Below are 24,009 nucleotides of genomic sequence, written 5' to 3'. Positions count from 1 at the left end.
ATACATTCTTATCTTGTTTCAAGATTACCGAGTTCAAATGCTTATTGTACACGAAGTGGCCCTATAGATACCGCGTTTCCTCGAAAATAAGACAGGGCCGTATTTCAATTTTATTGGACTTATTTTGGGGGGGATGTCTTTTATTTTCATTTATCAAACACAAAAAGATTTAAAACGTGTAGGAGAGATTGTTGCTGTTGCCTAAAAAAAAATTCACGCTATGGACTAGGCCTTATTTTAAAGAGAGGGTTCGGTTCATATTAGAATCTTTTTTGAAATTCAGGTATTATTTTCAGGCTTTTATTTTAAATTTTCAGTAAATAAAGATTTTTTTTGCTAGAAGGTCATTACTTTTATTTTTAAGATTTTTTTTTTTGCTAGAAGGCCATTACTTTTGTTTTTTTCAAATATTTGAGTGAGTTCTATGTGATTTCTTATTTTGTGTGCTGCGACGTCATCAAAATCGGCGCACCTATTGGCGGTTCCGCGAACGTATATCAGCGGATCTCGTGCTCAGCGAACTTTGGTACATCTCGTGCTTAGCCGCAGTGAGAAGTTTTTAGGACATATTTACTGCGGTACCTGATCTTGTAATACCAAAGGGACACGGATTAGTTGGTATTTTAATTCACGTTGAACCGAATCACGAAGAATGACTCGTCGTCACAGGATCTAGCTATGACAGTCCCTTTACCATTACCGGTACCGAAGTGTAGTCGAAGCTGTCTCTGGTGCGTTATGGTCGAGTTGTCCGCTTCCTGTTACGGATGCTGGCAACCGCATATCATCTTCGGGGAAATTAATTACAAAATATTTAGTTCTGCCCTATGTGTCCACATATTTGAACATAACTCTCTTGTTTCCGTAACAATAACCAATCAGCTAAGAGTCGGCGATGACGTAACAATGTCTAATTTAGCAGTCGATCAGTTCGCTAAGACCACAAATGTTACATGTGGTTAAATTATGCATTGCCTCTGCTCAGACAGATATTAAAGCATGATTGTAAACATTGCCTAGTTTGAACGGTTTTCCGTGTTTATTTGTCAGTTTTCAATTGTGTTTCCAAAAATTAGTTGTAAATGGAGTAATTTAATTCTCAATCCATTATGTCTGCCGATGAGCTTCAGTTTAGTTCGGTGATGTGAGGCATTAGGGACATTATTAACCTCAGGTTTAGACCTGTTGCGACTTCTGCATTTGCCGATGTAAAAAGAGGTGACGCCTGCAATTTCTTGCTCTGACCGTTATTGCGCTCAGGCCTGACCAGTGATTTCCCTACACCCCCCCTATAGGGGGTGAACACCCCCCCTAAAATTTCAAACACCCCCCCTAATTTTGAGATGCGACAGCGTTTTTAGTTCTTTATTGAAAAGAATCAAACTTCAGCGATTTGTCTTCTTACCAACAAAATATTTCAGTTCTGAAGGAATACAACATTATGCGACATTATGATCAGTTGACGAGCGTATTTCAAAATTTAATTCTTACAAAAGTCAAACAAACATGTTCAAAAAAATTAGAAATGTGTAACAAAACTAGCCATAAGTAGGCATTCATACAATGCCAGATGAGCAAGTAACTTCATTAGTCACTATCAGTTGCAAATTACTTGTTGAAACGTAGTAGTATATATTTACGGTTGAAAGCCGTGCTTGTTATCTATTCCCCGGGAATTCTATCAGCTAGATATTATAATTATTGATTTCATTACATAACAAACTGCGATGCTAGGTGTATCTAAAATCAAGCTTGGAGCCTATTTTGGTAACTATTTTCTCAGAATTTTCCCCAGCCGTGTCGTCCCGCACTTTTCCTCGCTCCCCTTTTCTGGCCCTACAATTTCATTCTGCTGTGGATTGGCTCGCCGTCAATCAACTTAGGGGGCCCTCATGTACATCGTTTCTTAAATACATACCTTTTTTTTTAAGAATACAAATAGCCTAGTTTTATCTCTAAAAGCAAATTATTTACCACCCCCTAAAAAGAAAAGCTGGGGAACATACTGGGCCTGACTTGCAATGTTTCTTGTGAATAAAAAGCAATGTAATGGTGTTTCGTTGCTGGATTCATAGAAATACTGTTTTCAGATGCGTTATGTTATTTTAGTAAAAATACCGGGCACATGTACGATGTAGCCTACCCAATGAGCATATATACAATGAGTGGAAACTTGCAAAGATTTGCTCATTTTGGTATTGTTCCCTGTATTTTTTACGTCGTCCGGCTAAATGGTTCGTTGCATATTAAGAAAACGCATTGCTCGCTGCCAAAATCCCTTGCTTCAGCCGAGTCGGGTGCGAAATTGACCGTATTGAGGTCTTTAATTATTCAATACATATTTGGTTTTGGGTTACGAAGTATGGTACGCTGAAAGCATACAACTATGAGCATATGCTTATTGGGAATGCATATCAATTAGATAGTAAACGTGGAAAAATTTGTATTCAATGGAAGAAGCATACTGAAAATAGGGAATTTGTGCAAACCAAAAAATTTGGGGGGTTATGATATTATTAACATACCCATTTTTACAATGTGCATGTACATAATTAGTGTCTTGGATTATTATAAAGCTAGAGAATGTGATTAAAATGAGGATTACAATCATATTTGTATGTCCTTTGTTGAATACAATATTGGACAACAACTTAGTACATTTTGGGGGATTAGAACTAAAAATACATGTTTACATAGATTTTGTCCTCAAAGTGAGTATAGATTAATATTAGAATTTTTAAGAAAGCATAACATAAGTAGTACAGATATAAAAGAAGATATGCATAAAACTATTTATAAAAAAATTGTTATTTCTATGACTGGGGACAGATTAATTTTTCTACGCAATTGTAATTTAAATATTGCATGTGAGAATATTCATAATAATATTTTGGCAAACTATATGAAAACCTTTAATTTCAAGTTAATGTGGGATATTTTACCAGTAAAAACAAAACCTGGAATAAGAAATATAGCAGGAAATGATATGTGTGTGTTATGTGGAAAAGAACCAGAATTTGTTAGCCATCTTTTTATGAATTGTGAATATTTTGATTATGTTTTTGATTTTATGGAAAATACTGTTAGGAATTTAAATAATGCCAGACTTTTGAAAAATTATGAAACTTGTGTTTTACTGGATTTAAGCTATTTGTTACATTCCAACATTACAAGATGTTTATTTAATTTCAATCACTAGATATAAAATATGGATACAAAGAAATTCTGTTATATTCGAAAGTAATACCCCTAATCAGCACCTAGTTATCAAACAAATAAAAACTGCAATCACTTACAGACTCAACATTGAAAAAAATAGAAAATCACCAAATTTTGTCAGAGAATTTGAAATACTAAGGAATTGTATTTGAACTATAAATCTAGTGTGTATAAATTTAGTATGTATTACAATGAACATGTCTAATATATTTAATTTTTTACGTTTATTGTACATAATCTAACTCAATATACTAAAAATTGATGAATTGTATGCCGATGCGATCAACACCTCAAACACTGATGGAATGGACATATGAAAAATGAATATTGGATTATTTATCCTACAGTACAGAATATGAACCAGTCGCCCAGTGGGGTGCGGTTATTTATGTATTTATTAGGATAATGAGGATAAGGATAAGGATTTACATATTTATCCCGGGGGAAAGGAAAGCCGATAAGACGACTTATCCATATGGCGAACCACGGCCTCTCGTCCGGTTACCATTCCAAGTCGGGCATGGGATTAGTTATATTGTTTGTTTTCGGAAGCATGGACTTGTTAGTGGAGGAAGCCGTAACCGACCAGCGGTTACGTGAATCACCCAACGGCGGCGAGGAGTCCAGCAATCCTCTTGCACATAACCATCCCTGCATGGGATTCGAACCTGCGGACCCATGCAGAGTAATTAGAGGTGCGGTGGCGAGCGTATTCCTAACGCTTAGCCCGTTGAGCCACACCGCCGCGCATGGGATTTACATATTTATCCAAGGGTAGAGGAAAGCCGAGAAGAATGCCTAAATATATGGCAAACCACGGCCTCTCTCAATCATAGCTCTGTCCTCCATATGAATCACATGGCTCTGCGAGCTATTCGTTTACTTATTAAAAATACTGATTTTTACTATTTCTCTGGGATATCTTGCCATTGAAAACAAAAGCCAGAAATTGGAAGAATAGCAGAGAATGAAATGTGTGTATTATGTAATGAAGAACCTGAGTTTGTTTCACATATTTTCATGTATTGTAAATTTACAAAAAATATTTATGAGGATTTTGTTTTAGATATATTAAAATTGATTAGAATACATTTTGTTATCAATATGATTCTTGCATATTATTTAATTTCAACGATCCTTTATATAGTCATATAGATACTGTTGATTTGGATGCAATTATACTTTTGTAATCAATAGTGAGATATAAAATTTTGACCATGAGAAATTCTATTATATTCGAAAATAAAACACCCCATTTTGCCTTTCTCAAAAAGCAGATAAAAATGGCCATAATATGTAGAAAAATATAGAGAATTATAGAATAAACAACCCATTTGAGAGGGAATTGAAAAATTTATGTAAAGCGTTATTTCAAAAAGAAAATTATATGTTTATGATATGTATTTTATATTTACTAATTTCATTTTTATTGTTTTATATCAATGCATTTATTAAAATAACCTAATTATGGAATGGATTACTACTGGAATTGAACAAAATAAATACTGAATCATGGATGCAACATGGAATATGAACTTATTTATATTAACCGTAATTAAAATCACTCATTGAGTGAACGAATGAGCATACTGTAATGCTTATTGGGAATACATACCATTTATTAGGCAGAAAACTTAACTACAGAACAGAATATGAACCAGCCAAGTGGTGACCTGGGATATTGTATTCATTGATATAGATAGTTTATTTTGAAAAGTCCACAATCTGACAATACAAACAAATAAAAAATGGAGAGTTCTGGAGAGCGAGCAAAACCTTTAAAAAAGTTTAAAACACGATGAGTATCATGTGCCCGCCGTGTTATAGCAAGTAGTAATGTGTAATGAATTTAATTCACTGTGGTAAATGAATTGCTATCTTTTTATTTGTTATGAGCACACTTGCTGGAACTCCATAATCTATTATTTTATTCGTTAGTAACACTTTTTATAAAAATATCAAATTGTTTATCATACTTGCATCCATATTTCGCCCTAAATTCTATGACACTTTCTCTGTATCCAAATATCTATGTACATGACCACATTATTTATTTTTTAGTAATACTTCGTTTAAAAGTATCTTAATGTTTATTATACTTGCTATTCTGGTATTTAATCAATTTTTTGCCTTGAATTTTATTCTATGATACTTGCTCTGTATCCAAATATCTATATGTATATGAGCACTTTATTTATTTTTTAGTACCGGTAATACTTATTTAAAAATAACCTATTGTTTATCATTGCTATTTCGGTATATTATCAATATTTCGCCTTAAAATTCATTCTATGATACATGCTCTGTAGCCGAATATAGATATGTACATGAGCACTTTATTTCATATATATATATATATCTGCTGGAGAAGGGTCAAATCCTGATCATGTATTAATGTGTGTCACTATCCTCCAAATCACTTGCCAGTCATAATCAAGTATTATAATTTGATGTGTTCAAATTATAGTGTATAAAGAAATATACTCATGATTTCATTACTATTATCAAATGTTTATAATTAAAGTGCTATAATAATAGAATTTTCCTCATCTTTGCTCATAAAAAACCCATGTCCTATCACATTAATTTTTAGTAGATAAATTTTCCAAATAATAGGTATCCTTGCTAACCCATTTTTATGCAGTTGATATGCAATACATGTCAACTTATCAGCTGAATAAATGATGATCCTAGGACAAAACATGATTATTTAGTACTTTCCAAATCAAAAATTCTTGTGAATAATGTATATAGTGAATACGGTATATGAGAGCTATTGAAGAATTTAACACCGAACCTGTTAAATGACCCCAAATGTTGTAACGTTGTCTCCCAGTCAAACACCTGACCTGAGCATCTCTTTTTTTTATTATAATTTATATATGTTCATGGTTTGACGAACGAAATAAACTCTCTCTCTCTATTAGTTTAAAATACTGACTTCTGGACTTGGCTAATTTTATACATATCAAAACTTGTAAATATTTGCATATCAAAACTTGTCATTTATTTCGTTCCATCCATGTATTTTCAACTGTTTTTCCAATAAAACGTACTTATGCCTTACTGTTACTACTGTTATTTGTAGCTTATTATTGTTAGCTAACTATTTTGAGGTGAAAATGGTGCTCCAGAAGTATGTGTACCAATATGAAGGTAACTAATTTTGTTCGCCTATTTTATATCAAGTTGTGTAAATGGACTAAATTCTATCGGTAGGGGATATTCACTTGTGTAACACAGACAATTCCCGAACTTTTAATAGAACAAAAATAAGGAGAATCGTAACCTAACCTGGTACACATACTACAAGAGTACCGAAAAAACAGCCCACATAGTAAAAGCAGTTATGGAAATACTTTACATTGCAGAAAAATTAATTCACATAGTAAATAGCAGACGCAAGATGTATTTTGCATTGCAGAAAAAATAGCTCACATAGTTAATAGCAGTCCTGAAATATTTCTCACTATTGATAACAAAAGTATAATTGCATCCAAATCAACAGTATCTATATGACTATATAAAGGATCGTTAAAATTAAATGATATGCAAGAATCATATTGATAACAAAATGTATTCTAATCAATTTTAATATATCTAAAACAAATTCTTCATAAATATTTTTTGTAATTTACAATACATGAAAATATATGAAACAAACTCAGGTTCTCCATTACATAATACACACGTTTCATTCCCTGATTTTCTTCCAATTTCTGGCTTTTGTTTTCAAAGGCAAGATATCCCAGAGTAATTTATAGTTAAAATCAGTATTTTTAATAGGTAAACGAATAGCTCGCAGAGCCATGTGATTCATATGGAGGACAGAGCTATGATTGTGAGAGGCCGTGGTTCGCCATATATTTAGGCATTCTTCTCGGCTTTCCTCTCCCATGGATAAATATGTAAATCCCATGTTATATCAATGAATAAATACATAAATAACCGCACCCCTCTCGGCGACTGGTTCATATTCTGTTCTGTAGATACGTTTTCTGCCTAATAGATATGCATTCCCAATAAGCATATGCTCATAGTTGTATGCTTTCAGCGTACCATACTTTGAAACCCAAAACCAAATATGTATTGAAGAATTACAGACCTCAATACGGCCAATTTCGCACCCGACTCGGCTGAAGCAAGGGATTTTGGCAGCGAGCAATGCGTTTTCTTAATATGCAACGAACCATTTAGCTGGACGAGGTAAAAATGCAGGGAACAATACCAAAATGAGCAAATCTTTGCAAGTTTCCACTCATTGTATATATGCTCATTGAGCCTACCGTAGGCTTCCATATGTGAATGCCTGAACGGGATGCAATCTTGGATAATATTGATACAGTTACCCATAGCTCATAAAAAGTATGCTACACGAAGAGTTTACTTTTTTTTTAAGTTATAAGGTAAGATTCCATGATATGTCATTATTGTTTACAAGTAATAACACTACCGGTATGATAGATAAAAACTGTGCCCACAAACAATTACACAGAGTAAGTATGTAAGTATATCACTTTCTGTTTCAGATGTTCACAATTTGAACACTTACAGCTGGAGAAAACCTTCATGCTTGAGCTCTTCCCCCTGATCACCATAGTTGCTGTACATTGATTGAAATACCAAGCCAACTACTGAAGAATATCTTAAAAAACTTGCTTCTGCGAGGTACATACTGGGACAGTAAGGGGTGTTGTGTATGTTAGTATTGTGACGTAATAATAGCGTCTGGGTCTATTCGACGCAGACGCGTAATAATGGGATTCGAGTAGGCTGTTGTTCATGTGATGGTACTGTTTTGCTGCTAAGATTAAAGACTATTCCATTCATACGAACAACGTGTCTATTTGCCTCCAATATAATAAGGGACACGACAGGGGTTTAATCAGATTACTGTATGGTATGCCAAGTTCACAATTACAGACTGGACTAGCATTTACCTGCCGTGTTTCTACTGGAATTGTTTGAGCAAGGAGTTTGTGATGTCAAACAAGCTCTTACAAACGTTAAAAATGAGAGAACCGTAACCAATCCAGTAAAATATCTAGGAAATACTAAACTAATAGCTGTGCAGCAACATTTCAATTATCTACTCTTGCTTGGAACCTTGAAGACAGCCAAAATGCAATTAGTAACAGAGGAAAAACTACTACTATTGTGTTCTTGTATTTATGCATATTTTTAACAAATTATATATATCTCACACACAAGTTGAATAAATTCCGTTGAGTATTCTAAGCTGGAGATGGCACCCATAACAAGAATGATTACTATTCCCGAAGGTGTAAAATGCTGAATTGTTATAAGATGTTGAGATAATACATTGATTTTGTTATTTGCACCTTAGAAAAAGAATCACTAGGCATTGACGTAATCTATATGTGAGTGAAGCAATGTGCTCTATCTTTGCTTGGGTATACTTAGATCTAGGATAGCATACCAAAAGTCTATATTTAGCCACAAACTGCCGATTGTGACTTCTCATAATTGGGACTCAGAGGTTCACAGAAATCAAATCTTCCGCTTATGGTGTTCTTTAGTGATGTGCTTGCCATTTCAATCAGAACTTTTGAGGATGAGGAAGTTTTTGTGCTATTTTCGTCGTCGACATTGGACTGGTAAGTTGTGAAACACAAATGAGGTCGGGGCGAGGTTCAAAATTCCATTTTTGATTGACTCCAAATTGCGTGAGTGTTTTTAGATGTTTTGCAAAAAAGTGAAAGCATTATTCATCATAGGAGATATTTTGAGGGTTGTGCGACTAACCTTTATTTTACGTATAACTTGTGGCTATGTACATCTTCATGTACAAACTTTTGCTCGACGTTGTTTCATTTTGGCGGCAGATATTTGTGGTAGTTTTGCCTTTAAAATAAAGTAAGTAAAGTGTGTAAAGGTTAACCATGTGGAAATGATTTTGTTAAGAAAATATACGTCATTTTCGGTAGTTATTTTTCAACCTAATAAAAGTTTTTCATTTTTCCATTTATGGAGTGGCGTCATTGTATTTTGAAAATCGAAACACCTTTGTGAACTCCCATACCTGCCTCGGAGTGAATCCGATAAAGAAGCGGTGTGCAACATTTTTTGGTGGCTCATATAACCAACTCCAGACATCCAGCTGGGCCAACATAATATATTAATTTTTCTTCTACATAACGAATTGATAAATTCTAACAATAAAAAGACAATCGCTTAGCCTTAGACTTACAGTACTAAAGACATCGGCGAACCGCAAAAGATTTGTTGCAACGACAAGAGCAAAAAATATTATTCTATTATACCCACTTGAGCGCCTTTTTAAACATACACTACCGGTTTAGGATTTAATGCTTGATAAGGAGTGTTGACATATGTCATACTAAATGGCTTGGCGGGTAACTTCTTGCACACCTCTGCACTCGGCTAAAGTACAGCATGCAGTAAACTTGAAATACTTTAGAGAAGGGTATAAATTTGTCTTGCACTTTTTCAATTGGGCCGAGGATTTTACACATGATTAGTTTGAGGAACTCGGGAATTTTCATCACAAGTTAGGCAATTTCATCTGTATATACTCTAATATGATAGCACTGATAATTTTGTAGCTTTCGGTTACGACACGAATATCATGGTTGCTTTGAAATACTTCGCCGAGGTATCTTGCTTTGACTTTCATCCAAGAAAGGACGAAAAAAAAATACATGCATTTCACCAAGGAAGATGGATGCTGGTAGAAACTTGAAAATTCCCATTTTTTTTAAATATTTTTTTCAAGTCAACGCAAGCAACGTTAACAAATTATTGAAGTAATAACTAAGTAACTAAGATGTATTTCGTCTCTGTGTGCATGCAGAATAAGGAATAAAACAAGTAATTGGACATATATTGTTTATTTCCCTCATTCTGTCATCACAATCCTAACCCACCCAGAAGCAGCCATTGTAGGTATGACGACGCGTGGGACGTCACTACAAGTGAAAGGGTACTCCTGATGCGTATCAAGATAGCGGACACCGGAACGTAGTATGTGTACCAGGTTAGGGTTAGGTCATAATTGTATTCCAATTTTTCTTATTTTAGTTCGGGACTAGCAAAGTGAAACCCGTAGTATTTATACCTAAAATCGTGACCTGACCAGTGAGTACCAGTGAAAGTGCTGGTTGATGGTAGGCATCATTTCGATATTTTCGACTGCAGATATTTTAAAATAAGCACCTGCCAACTCATACACCATATTTAATTAATTCAGATAGCTATGTATAAATACACCAATTCAATAGCAGTTTTGACATTTATTAGGAAATCTAATTCATTCCCAAGCAAAAATAGACAGCCTTCAGTTAAAATTTATATAAGTTAACTCTTATTCATATTATATATTAAATGAATAGAAATACCTGAACAAACTGAACTTTACCATTCTGCCCAAAAGCATTACGCCTTCTGAAACCAAACAAAACATAATACTAATTTATGATCTGGTGATCGCATTCCTCATATTACTGCACCTAATATAAAATATGGGCTGTTTATGACACTGTTATTTTCTTAGTGAAAGTGCACCACGATAGCTAAACGAATCTGGCTTATGCGGGTGCGCATACTCAAATGTCTGCGTCTAAAGATCGGCAACACTTTTGTTCTTCAAGATGTTATTGGAAATTGTCAGTAAATAAGTATTATATCCTGATTTCAAATCGAAATAAACAAAATGAAACTGATTAGCGTCGAGCATGTGAAGACTGATCCGGATCCCGATGCTTCGATATGAAAAGTAAACTCTGCCTCCTCCCGACCGTCTGCCTATTCAATGAAAATCATACACGGATGGGTTTTTGCCATTTGCCAATCTACTGATTTGTTTGCCTACGTGAGAATCATATCCAAATAGAAATAGGTACATATTAATGGATAAGCTGACCATAGAATTCAAATTTTGTTTATTTTGAAAGAGTGTTCCTCCATGTGATAAACTGACCTTGGAGCCATGAATCTGAGCATTGACCTGTTTTGTTTTATTACGTATAAGACTTGCATAAATAAAAATATAATCTTATTCAATTTTTTATCATAACGTAATATGCTACAAAAGAATTACTCTAAGTTTCAGTTTAATCGCATAAAACGTAATGAATTTTTATATATTTATTAAAAATAAGCGCCATTGGCAAGTAAAAGTAGAAAGTACTACTTTTATTTCATTCAGAACCTTTTCAAAAATTATTTTTTTTCCTTACAATATAGAAAAATAAAAATTAATCCAGTTACAATTGATACAAAACAGACAACGGATAAAACAATAATCGTGATTTCTTGCCCATCTAATGCTTGTGGTTCTGGTTTTCTGAAAAAAAATAATAATTATTTAGCATACATGCGAATTTGAAATCACAGAATAGATTCAAAGCAGCTTTTCTTTAATCGTGAAATAGGAAATTGCAACTACTTACAATAACTTTGGACTAAGCAGGTAACATTTAACAACAAGATTATATAAATGCGTAGAATGAATATGAACACAAGTGCTTACTTTTCAACTTCCTTGCAACTTAAATCTTTTTTAGGAATGTAGTTCGATGTCTTTATATCTATGAAAATAAGAACTGGATGTTGTCATTTTAGTTTACATAAGAAAGTTAGTGCTAGGCGAAAAAAATAAGTATACTATATAAACGATGCTAGAAATATTTTTTCATGTGATATTTCATATCATTTTTCCTATTACAAGCCCAAGAAAAGCAGCCCATTACAGTCGTATTTGAAAGTTTCATACGCTTGTATATTGGCAGAAAATTTATGGTCACCCGTTACAGAAATTTACCACATTTTGTGTGGGTCGATTTGCTTTCATTTCATTTCCGAATTTTAAATTTTCTAAACAAATCGAACAAAAAAAGCCTCTGGGTCATTATTAATTTCTTTACCAACATACAAAGCAACAAAAAATAAAAGTAAGTGCCGAATTCTATTACCTTTGACAGAATCAACTGTTAGCATCATTCCCAAATCTTCGTGCTTCAATACATGACAATGGATCACTACTGGGCCATCATACTCATGTACATTGAAACGAACCTATGAAAGAAAAGTTTTTCTCCATTAGGATACACCTATACCTAATTGTCGAATCATAGAACTATACAATATAATTACCGTTATGTTGGAATAAGGTGGTACATTGATCACATCCCTCCAATCTCCGCTTTTTACGTAGCCCACTGATTTTCCGTTTTCTACTCCTTGTTCTAGCGCCTCCCAGCGTTTCCTGTGATCCACGAACTTTTTGTCCGGATGATCAGGCCAAATAAGGTTTGGATCTTATGTTAAGAAAATATAAGATTGTATTAGGACTGCCTAAAATTTATAACAGGCCAATTTCAAACAACACAGTGTTGTCTAGTTTGTCTTGCCTGGAATCTTATAAATGTTCTACTATTGTTCCAGATGTGGAGAGCGTTCTCAAAGAGTTCAATAAGTCGTATCCAAACATCATTGAATAACTCAAATCGCTTAGTTTAAGCCACCTATCGAGCTTGTAGTAATATGTGTCTGTCATTATTCGATCAAGCGTATGGACTGTAAGATAAAAAAAAGATAATTTATGGAACTCACCTTCGTATTGAAGTGAAGGGATACCATACGTATCGTTGCAAAGGTCACCATTTTGAGATCGTAGTACGAACGTTGGATATTCCGCAAAATAATGCTGTGATCTACCGCTCAGAGGACCTATATAATCGTTGTAACTAATAACCTGAAATAAATTGGGTTCATTGGTGAAGTCACATATTTAATATGAATTATATAAAAATCATTGTTATTCAGTGTTTATCAAAGCTCGTTATATAGCCAAGCTCATTATCTTCGCTCCCACACAATTTATATTTAAAATAAACTATTAAGGTAAAAACATTTGAAATTAGAAATACGTTCTCCTTTTTATCCGCTTAATTTTAAACATTTTTTCTTCTGCTGTGAGAATTTTCTTTCACGCGGAAAACCACTTTCATACCGCACGTACTTTTTTACTATATATTTAAATAATAGTAATATGACTCGTTCATTTTCCATTTAATATTGTTGTAGCCTCAGTCAAATTTTAAAGTTTCCCATTAAAATTGATGTTTCATATAGTATCTTACCTGGAAGTGATTAACATGGATGTGCAATGGGTGTGGCGATCTTTGAACAGAGTTAACAAAAGTCCATTCTTGCACGCTTCCTACCTCCATTCGGTGTCTGGTCAAAATACAAAAAAGAAAATTATGCAAAACAAAGATTCTGGATTGTAAAATACAAACAAACTGTAGTTTAAATTTGCCACTTTTTAGTCAGCGTACAGGTTTATGTAACTTACCCATAATCTTCTTTTTTGACATATTTTTGACGATTCATGAAAAAGTTGTCTGAGAGTTCAACAGTGAATTTGTTTTCTTCTGGCACGTTATTGATATTGCGTAGGTCTTTGATGAAATCTGGTCTGGTGGGTAAAGAGGTTGAAAAACTGGGAACTGCCAAGTTGCTTTCAGTAACATTGATGGTCATGAATGTACCATTGTATCTACGAAATGTTCCAATTGACCATTCACTATCGGGCAACGACATTGAACGGAGCTAAAAGGTTAATAAATGGAAAGGTTGGGTGAAATACGATAGCAATATATATACTACAAAATTCTGAATATAGAATATATTATCATAGATTTATTACCAATTCCTCTTGTAAAAATTAACACACTTTGATTTGATGTTTCGATATATACAACACATGGTGTTTCTGCTATACTACACTTTAACGCTGCCATATATTTCTCAAACCTTCAAATAAAAACAACTTTCCACATTTTAATGATTGTAAATAATTTATATATATACCGTAATTTTCAATACCAAAAAATTATCCAACAGCCGTTGGTAACTTTTTAGAATATATTTTAATAAATTAGATACACGCGATAGTACATAACAACCAAGTACTTGTATTATTTAGGCTACTTATCTAAGTATTGAACAGATATATAATCACTTTATTGATAATATTTTATCTGATTTATAAAAATGGAATTACTTGATATATTCCAGGCTCATCGCAATAAATCATCCAGTCAACTCGCGCACCAACTGCAAGATAAGTTTGTTGATATATCTGATTCCTAGGAGCATCGAGATAAACACCATCAAATGCAATTTCTCTGATTACACATTGTCCAGTACCTCCAATATTTGCTATTTCGACCTCGAGTCCAACATAACCTCCCGCATTAGCAATTCTGAATATTCAATAAATTTTGTATAATATAACTCATATCAACATTTGAACAAGCTAGTATAGACGCCTGGAATTTCCGCTGAAAACATCATACTAATGTACTCCAAGCCAGACTAACACTACAATCAAACTAACAATATATCGACTGAATACGCCGACCCAGCGGCCTAGCTATTGTGACAAATGAACCGCTTTCGAGCGAATAGCTCATTAATATGAGGAGAAATATTCAGATCTTCAAATACTAACATCAGGAAATAAAAGATATATTTGATGGTAATTAAAGGGTTACGGAAATAATATTCTTATGCACCTCTTGAAAAGTCGTAATATAGCCTACCTCTGGGGGTACATGTTATCTAGTTTGGGAACGCCTGGTATGGAACCCCAATCGCGCGGATCGCGTCGGTATCCTTACGTGAGTGTTGTACTGCTAATATTTAAATAATGTTCACTAACACTTTACAAGGCTCCCCAATTTAGAGAAGATAGGGACGGCTTGCTAACGAAAATCATTTTCTTTCGCAAGGAAGAGTAGCAGGGGTCAATCTTGGAATTTCGATTTAGTTTACAATAAAATGGCGACGAATTGTGAGAAAATTAGACATTTTCCAACGATCGGACCTTTTTTCGCTGCTGTCATAGAAACGAAACATCACTTTAGATGAAATGCATATTACTAGGATGACAGGTAACCCACGTGAGCAATTTTATCTAGATTGGTACAGTTTTCTATACGTTACAGCTACACACACGGACAAACAGACACATAGTTACACAGACAGACATAAAGACTAAGAACAAAGATCTCTTTGAGCGGAGGTTCAAACTATATATATATATATAATAGAGTATTTACCGAAATCTTTTCATCTGATTTTTCTGAATTGTTAATGTAGGATTATATAGACCATTTGTTGTAAAATAATTAAATCCATTTTCAACGTTCATAAGCCAATCTTCCGTGGATTTGTTCAACCTAGCAATTTATTAAAAAAAGAGAGATGAAATAGACATGATAAAAGAAAAAAATGTAGCAAGATACATAAATGACACAGAACACCGCAAGAAAAGTTACTGAAAAAGATAAAATATAATGAAAAGACTAGATTAGGGGAGAAATTAGTTTAGAGTATGTATGTTACCTGAAAGGATCCCCCATCTGTTCCTGAGCTTCATGTATAAAGTCCACAGAATCGTTGGTGTATTGCAACGTTGATTGAAGCAGTATATCGACGTCATGCTCACAATGATTTGGGCATGAAACGGCATCTAGTTTCACATCCATATCGGTCGATTCATCATCAACAATCAACAATCCAGATAGACCACTCATAACCTGCAATGATATGTACATATGTTTATATATGTCCAGGTAAAGTGAAACCTTTTTATGTACCTATTATTTTTTTCCAAGAAATACTTTTGAAAAGTTTTATATATATCATTCTTTTTATACGCCTTGCACCCCGCAAAAGGCTCAGAAAAAGCAGCCACTGCTAACGGGCTAGTATATATATATTATACTGTATAACCTTTTTCGATATATTTCTCCCTTTGGCTGTTTCGAACCATTATCCTTCCAATAGTTAACGTTAAAACTCTGCTCCGTTGATTATTCACTTTTTAAAGAAAATTACCTAGTGATTGCAGAATTATGCAGAATTTCTACTCTAGCTTTTGCACTAGCTTAGCTGTTTTAGTAGTTTATAGTGTGTACATAAATAAATTTTATGGTTAAAATAAAGAACCAAAAAATATTAGCAATATAACCAAAATACAAATCCTTCCCACGAAGGACAAAATTGTTCAATTCCTTCCGGTTGAAAACGTGCCTTTCTACATTACTCTGTCGCACTCATGGAATTCAACCGCAAAAAAAAATTCTATTTTCTTAACACTCAATTTTATTGTCTTATCCTTATTAAACACTTGGAATTTGAAGCAAATTGGGGAAAAAATACGGTATTCCTGAAGTATGCGCACCAATATGTCACACCAATATGCACAACCTGAACCCTAACCTGGTACACGACCTGAGTTCAGGTTGTGCGCCATCTTGGTGCGCATACTTCAGGAGGTCAAAAAATACTAAATAGCCTACTTTTAAGCAGTGTATTATCAAACCCATTGTATTGTTATTTTTTAACATAGTATATCATGCGAAATATTTGTTTACTACTAATAGGAAAGTCAATACAAACCTGAAACCAAGTGGATCCGTGCCAATGAGCATGATACCAATACGTGCCAGCTGGTTGGTTTATGTTTATATTAAACGAATAATTGTGAGATTTTCCAGGATCTACTCTTGTGAAGACGTCGTCACCTGGAGGCTAAATAAGAATGGAAAGAAACATTTTTTAACTATGTTGGAAAAATATTTTTATTCTTCATATTAAAACAATAATTTCGAATGGAAGCATTCACGCATTGTACAAACATTTTACCAGAGAAGATATGTGCAGTCCATGTGTATGCATATTTGTAGTGTTAGGATGTCTTAGATCATTATGCTCTCTTTCAGGTTGATCTGGTCCAAGGCGGTTTTCCTGAAAATGACATATTTAATTTGTATAAAATATCAGTCAATACTTTGAATATCTCAAATTCATTTTAAACGACACGTTAAGTTAAAAATTGATTGATTACAATACAAACTCACTTTAAGCTATTTTATAAACCGGGAATAATAAGAACATTGTTTTACCAAATGAACATAAACAGTATCTCCAGGTTTCATTTGTATTGTTGGTCCGCAAAGATCTCCATTATAAACCCGGCGTTTTATTGTCAGCCATTCAATTTCGATATCGGCAACATCAACTACCAAATTGACGTATACGTTGTTACCATCCCGTCTATAAACTGATGAATTAGTCGATCTACAATCTCTGAAACTTTCTCCTCCTGAAACAATAACATATATATATATAAAGCACTTCGTTGTGAAGGCTTAGCCTTAGAAACGTTGTGAAAATCAGATACTAAGAATATAATGGCCAAAGTGAATTGCCGAAGTTTTTTAAATCGTTATTATATATATGCTTAGCGCGAGCATTGTAAATAATGCGTTCATGTTACTATTTCGGCGGTAGGTTTTAGATCTCAGGTTTGGGCCCTGGCCAGTCTAGTAATCAGCTCATTCCCAAGTCTTTGCTCTGGTCGGGAGAATTACAAAATTTCTATTCGCGTAAGTAAAAAAGTAATCAATCCACTCATAAAAGTGCGCCAAGTTATAGACATAATGAAAATCATAACAACAATATTGAAGCCAAACATTATCGTCTGGTAGGCTTTCAAGAATCGCTTAATTAAGGTAAACATTTTACCTATACATAACGGATTGACATACGAAATAATACCCACATAATTTCTACAGGAAGGTCAACATTCATGCACCATTTTATCATAGCTTACCCTGTAATGGACGACATTCAATGCACTTGTCACAGTTCGTATAGGTCAAAAATACTACAATTAGACCACATATTCTCAAAAAGTCGAGTTTTCGATTTTCCATTTTATTCGGCTTGCAGACTCTTCAAAACGATGTCTTTTCGGGCAAACGATCATACTTTTATACGCAAATTTCAGTATTATTTATGAAGAAAAAAAGGTTAAAGATAACGTCATTATTGCGCTAATCTAGCTGTTTGCCCAAAGACCCTCCGAGGGGAAGCACAGATGGCTGACAAAGTATTTGTGAGATATTTAAATAAATACAGTTAAATATTCCTCACCTTGTATGGAATGTTGACAAACGTGAGTTCCATGAAATTTTTAGGACTAACCCCTCTTCTGTGGAAAAGTCCCAAAGTATCATGGAAGACCTGTGATTGTAAATAGATACGAAGAAATAGAATCAAAATGGAGTTTCGTCGACTTGATCAAATATTGATTTCAACCGCAATGAAAATAGGATCGTACTGAAGTTCTTGGTATACCAACTTCGGAAAATTTTCGGGTAATTTTATACTTTTTTCAGAGAACTCAATTCAAATAATATTTAAACATTATCAAATTGAATTTGAATATGTGTGATTCTAACAAATAGTCTTTTTTATTCACGTAATATCACTCGAATTTAAATCTAATGGTTTAGTTAGGGGAAGAAAGCCTGTTTGTCTTTAATATTATTTTTATTGACAATAAAATTTGTTGTTCTAGCAATACCTACGAGTATCAATTTAGGATCGAGTATTAAGGAATACTTGAGCATAAAAATCCCCAAACAGGTGATCTTTTCATTTTGAGGTATAAGGGGTTGAGGTACCTAACCGATTTTAACCAAGATGAGAACTCTTGTTTGATAAAATTACAATACAGGTCTTAAATAAAAGAAATACCTTTACCAATAAGTTACAGTTCATAAACTGTAAATAATTTTTCACTTAATCAAACTGTGGTTGTATACCCGATGTAAACGCTATTGTACCGCAACCGCAAACCGTGATTATTGCTCGACTGCAATGCAACCAAATTTCAAAATTGAAATGAAAAATGAAATATCCCACTTATCAGCAAGAATGCATTTATAGCATAAAAATACTCAATTGTACTAAACTGTATTATAATCTTTACCAGGTATAAGTAAGTTGAATACATTCAACAACCATGGGTAAATGGCACGTTTACAATTTTACGTAAACCCAACGCCGACCACATCACAACGAGAAAACTCCGCTGTATGAACATTTGAGGTATCTCACTATCGCAAATGATACATTAAACAATTTAAGCAGAAGCAAGATTTGATTGCGGCGAGACTCTACGTCACGAAAACTCTTTGTTCAAATATCGCGTAGGCGGGAATTGTTAAAAACAATTCTAAGGAAATAGTTTGATTCCATGGAAGACAAATTTGTTTTAATTTGTGATGCAATGTCTAACGTTTTAAAGAAATGAAAGTCGTTTTGTATAGTTATAAATAATATCGTAATATTTACATAATATTCATTAAGTGAATGTAGATGTTTATGGACACTATATAAACCAGCTTGAGTTAAACAATAAAACTTATTCATATATAACTGTTCGATACGAAATCCCAGCCTGCTGGCTGTCACTTATTTGAATTCTCTAACATCGGTTGTAAACGTAGCATCAGTCACCCGCCTCCGTCTGTTGAATGTAACATTTTAGCCGTTTTAGTTATCTAAAATTATGACTGTTTCAGTCTACTATAATCAAGTTTGATACTGTACCCTGTCTTTTATATGGCATACTGAAAAAATATGGTTATCCTTATGAACCGCGTGAGGTAACCCGGAGACATGTTTTGCCAGCAAATTAACAGCAAAAAAGTTCCAATGTACATGACACTCCGAATGACAACGCAATGGAAAGTACACAAAAGTATTTTTATTTCTCATATCTAAACAAAGAGACGATTTTGAGTCTCAAACTAATAATATGTTGAATAATATTTAATTAGACGATATTTAGTTGTTTACACTAAGTGAGCCTTTATATCAGTTGCCTTTTTGGTTCCATTGTTCCAGCCATTCTTCTCATTTCTTTTCTGTGAAACAAAAATAAAACTTTTTTAATTCACCGATTTGTTATTAGAATTTATACAAAAACAATATATATATATGTATATTTCTTATTATGCTGTTTATATACTGTTATTATACTTATTATACTGTTGTGTCATTTTTTATGATAAGGCAAGATGAAATAAGACAGTGAACATATTTTCATAAAATGAATTTATATATATATTCGTCATACAAATTGTAGTGGGTACTAGTTAGTAGTACTAGTTCATAGCCCAAGACACTGTGATACCGATGTTTGGGTACTCCATCGTTCACAGCTCAGAAGGCTTATGGAGCAAAGATAACATCTTCAAAAAAAGGTGTCAAACTTATATCATTAAACCAGGTGTCGGCAAAATTTTGTCATTCGCGGTCCAAAACTAAAGGCTGTAAGTCATTAGCGGGCTGCACATATTTTTAGCAAGTTAAAAACCGAAGGAATGGCCAATGAATTGGATGTTTTCACACAGATTTCAGATAAATTTCAAGCAGCGCGCGAAGACTGATTATTTGAATATTTTTTGCGCCATTAAACCATTTGCACTGAGCATCAACTTTTTTACGTACTGTTGCCATTTGTCTTATTATAATCAATTTATAAGCTCATTAAACGAGTGATTGAATTACATACTTGTCAGGATATAATATAATTTAGTGTCTCCAAACAAATATTGTTACGTGAAGAATATAATCGTCAATACAGTTGTTTTGTTAATATAATTCAGTGAAGCGTCGCGGGCCGGATTATATTGTTCCGCGGGCCGTAGTTTGCCGACCCCTGCCTTAAACTATATTCAAACACGATGCAAATATTAAAAATGATTTAGACCGGAACTGCTTTATATACATGAAGTCTTGAACGTTATCAAGTATAAATTTGTAACATAATTCAATAAGAGAGTGAGTTGTAGAAACGTATCCATAAAATGAGTTTACCTTAAATGTGCAACCTGTGCGCGCAAGTTATCATTTTCAGATTGCAGAAAACTCACTCGCATGGCGATTTGATTTTCCTTCATTCGCTTAGCTTCTCTTGATCTTCTGGCTGCAACGTTATTTTTTAATCTCCTTTTCCAATATTTTCCATCCTGTACCGTGATATTGTTCGAAATATAAATTTGGTCACGCTCTTCTATTTTAAATGCGTGCATACAGTAAATATGGGATTTCCGTACTCAGAGAATAGCAGAGAAATATCTATAAGCAGCAATGTATATGAGTAATTATCAGATGTGGAAAAAATGTGATAAAATGGTTAGATAATGTCTCGAATACTGAATGTGATGGTAATGACTATAACTCAATATTGTAACAAACATTAAATTGAGATGATCAAGGTTTTCTTCTCGTCTAGATCTTTCATTTAATTTTTACCTTGCATTCCTCTGGAACGTAGACTTTTCTTGCTTTACGTATAATTGGATGTATTTGTATCCCCGCGTATGCAAATTGACCAGAAGATTCGATTGTTTCCGGGTATTCTTTTATCGGCTTAAAAAACAAATATAAAAAATTACAGAATTTAAAGGTATTTTATAACCAAGAATTGTTATTCAGATATGTGAAATCAGCAATTATTTCATTTTTTCACTAACCGTGAATTCGTGTTTATGTACGAAAGTGTCTGGTGTAAAATTTTCAACAGATGTCTTTGTGTGTGCACGTGCGGTTATTGGGGCATCTCCCGATGTTTGAGACGTTCGTAAGAATATTTCTGAGATAGGGTGTTGCATTTCTGCAGTATGCGCTGCGCTAACCACGTCAGGCAAACGATAATTTTTTGAATATTCTGTAAAAAAAAAAAAGACGCAAGAATAAAAAACAAAATCATGACGTATCCGTCCAGGCCACGATTTGTGTTGCCAGAAGATGACTCGCTATTGCTCACAATTCAGCTGGATTGCATATCCAATTGCTAGTTTTCAGCAGGCATTGAATGATTAGTGATCTAATCAGCTTCATATTTCAGATACAGGAATGGAGGATTGGTGTGAAGAACACAGTAACCGACCAATAGTTATAAAAACGAAGTGACGGATGGGATGTCAGCAGTCCACCCCTCCCCCTCATCGTCAAGGGGACTTCAACGAAATCTTTCGAGTGAAGATTGTTTTTGGTACGAAAAGTCGAAAATTATTGAACATCTTCGATATTTACTTGATTTATCAAACCTCGATGATTGATCTTGGAATTCGGATGCTTCACTGTAAGTTGCCTCAAAAATGGTTGCAGTTGCAGAATTAGATACCTGAGTTTAAAAAAATTTCTCGATTCGAATATTTTAAAATACAAAAATGCATAGAATGATGTAACACAGCAGCATCATAACCATATGCCACTTGAAATCGAGCTGGGCGGTACTCTAGTTGGAATATCTCACAAGCCATGCTCAGGTCTTGAATTGATTTTAACAACCAAATCCATTACACTGATGAGGACGATTACAACCAAATTATTTTATTGTAAACATTGCATATATATAGGTAGAACTATTTTCAACTTATTTTAGAACTGGAATTTTAGATTTGTTCCGATAGTTGCACTAGATACCGAATCCATTCCAACGCGTGATCAATTATGAATTTAAACAGCATTGTCTATATCTTGCAGTCTTGCATTTTCTTTCATGATACCTGGCTGAAAGTTGAATCAACACAATCTCTCTTGTCTAGCAGTTGCTCGAGAGATATCAGTTCTTTTTTATCACAATCTTGCAAGTTGTTATTCCATGTCTGGTCCATAAACAAACTGTTGTTCATACGTCCTGCTTTTTGTAAACTGTTATCCATTTGACAAATAGATTTTTCTACGGCATAGACATAAATAATAAATTATTAGGCTCTGACATTAGAAATATACAGGTATTATCATCGATAAATGAAATTTATCATTATATTTATATCGTACGGATTGCATTTTTTAGTATTAATTTATGGCGATACCATGATAGGCACATACATAGAAAATAATATGGATAAACGATCTGGTCGAATACGTACACTCAGCCAATGCGAAATTGACGCCGTAAATCCAAACTTGCATTATATTTCGCCAATTTAGTGGCATACACCATTTATAAAATTACCATGGGTGCTAACCGATTAGGTAGCTCTAGTCAGAAAAAAAGCGAGGTAAAAATTCTTTACTCTAGCGTTGCTACTCACCTAATCTGGAACAGGTTCGCTCCCCGGCACAAGTCAAAGAATCTGTGCATGTTGCAGTGCTCATTTCGCTTGCTTCTGAGAGGGGTTTTCCGTTAAAACTAGGCATCTGAGCCCAGGTATTTTCAATACAAGGTGACATTGGTTGCTGTGAGCCATTTAATTTACAACCAGAATTTGATTCAATGAATGACATAATTCGTTGTCAGCTGACCGAAGTACCAAATTACTCGATACCACGAATAAAAATTGTCAATATATATATATATATATTGCGACTTGTACATTATAAACTCAATAACCCCGTTTCCTCTGTTTTCATTTTTTTCATCTCGCGCTATCTTCTGCAATTGTAAAATGATATGGGATTTTTGCGTAATTTAATATCAAGTAACATGTAGAATTCCTTGTTTTCGTGTTGACTGGAAAGCAATACATCGTATACTTGTAGAAATGCATGTTTAGATATGATATTATGAATATATATGTTTCATTTCTAGTTGCATTATGGTTAAAGTAACCACTGAATGCCTCTGAATTTTCGTGTTTTTTAACAGGCACAAAACTTCAAGCATGATATGGCATGTTTTATATATGTAAATGTGAATACAAAAATATATACTGATCACCCAGACTAGAATGGAAGATAGTCCGCTTTTACATATACATTGAATAATATTTCGTCTTCAGATTTATCATTTCCTTTGCAAAAATACAATTGAAGTGAGAGTATGTAATATCCGTTGTAATAAAGTGAGCGGAAACCGGTATATGACACGTCTGTAATTTTTGCCTTCTTTATTCACGAAATGCAATATCTTAACTGTTTGCTTTA

The 24,009-nt window shown here is 33.8% G+C and overlaps 2 protein-coding genes across 4 annotated transcripts in view; both read right to left on the bottom strand.

Annotated features, from left to right (window-relative positions):
• The window catches only part of LOC120346695 (multicopper oxidase mco-like), a 38,705-nt gene extending 20,296 nt beyond the window's left edge, over window positions 1–18,409 (bottom strand). Inside the window, exons 1-14 of one of the 3 annotated variants that reach the window (XM_078115697.1) lie at window positions 18,214–18,409; window positions 17,181–17,380; window positions 16,921–17,022; window positions 16,675–16,806; window positions 15,616–15,809; window positions 15,330–15,449; window positions 14,270–14,471; window positions 13,559–13,815; window positions 13,344–13,440; window positions 12,814–12,955; window positions 12,355–12,518; window positions 12,174–12,276; window positions 11,732–11,789; window positions 10,749–11,545 (exon numbers count right to left, since the gene is read on the bottom strand). In XM_078115697.1, the coding sequence (XP_077971823.1) occupies window positions 11,422–11,545; window positions 11,732–11,789; window positions 12,174–12,276; window positions 12,355–12,518; window positions 12,814–12,955; window positions 13,344–13,440; window positions 13,559–13,815; window positions 14,270–14,471; window positions 15,330–15,449; window positions 15,616–15,809; window positions 16,675–16,806; window positions 16,921–17,022; window positions 17,181–17,213 (1,728 nt within the window). In that variant the 5' untranslated portion in view covers window positions 17,214–17,380; window positions 18,214–18,409 and the 3' untranslated portion in view covers window positions 10,749–11,421. Of the gene's footprint in view, window positions 1–10,748; window positions 11,546–11,731; window positions 11,790–12,173; window positions 12,277–12,354; window positions 12,519–12,813; window positions 12,956–13,343; window positions 13,441–13,558; window positions 13,816–14,269; window positions 14,472–15,329; window positions 15,450–15,615; window positions 15,810–16,674; window positions 16,807–16,920; window positions 17,023–17,180; window positions 17,381–17,890; window positions 18,044–18,213 lie in introns of those variants that run through there. The other 2 variants (XM_039416498.2, XM_078115696.1) reach the window with 2 other exon arrangements.
• Window positions 18,410–19,836: 1,427 nt separating this feature from the next.
• Window positions 19,837–23,398, bottom strand: LOC120346701 (uncharacterized). The gene is made up of 7 exons (XM_039416508.2): window positions 23,178–23,398; window positions 22,647–22,819; window positions 22,171–22,261; window positions 21,609–21,802; window positions 21,388–21,504; window positions 20,950–21,101; window positions 19,837–19,994 (listed from the first exon to the last, which is right to left on the bottom strand). Exons 1-7 carry the CDS (start codon window positions 23,368–23,370, stop codon window positions 19,940–19,942), a joined length of 975 nt encoding a protein of 324 aa, XP_039272442.1. The 5' UTR covers window positions 23,371–23,398; the 3' UTR covers window positions 19,837–19,939.
• Window positions 23,399–24,009: the final 611 nt, after the last annotated feature.

This window comes from Styela clava, chromosome 8 (genome assembly GCF_964204865.1).
Source record: "Styela clava chromosome 8, kaStyClav1.hap1.2, whole genome shotgun sequence".
Classification (NCBI taxonomy): domain Eukaryota; kingdom Metazoa; phylum Chordata; class Ascidiacea; order Stolidobranchia; family Styelidae; genus Styela; species Styela clava.
This window is presented reverse-complemented; position numbering and strand designations above follow the sequence as displayed.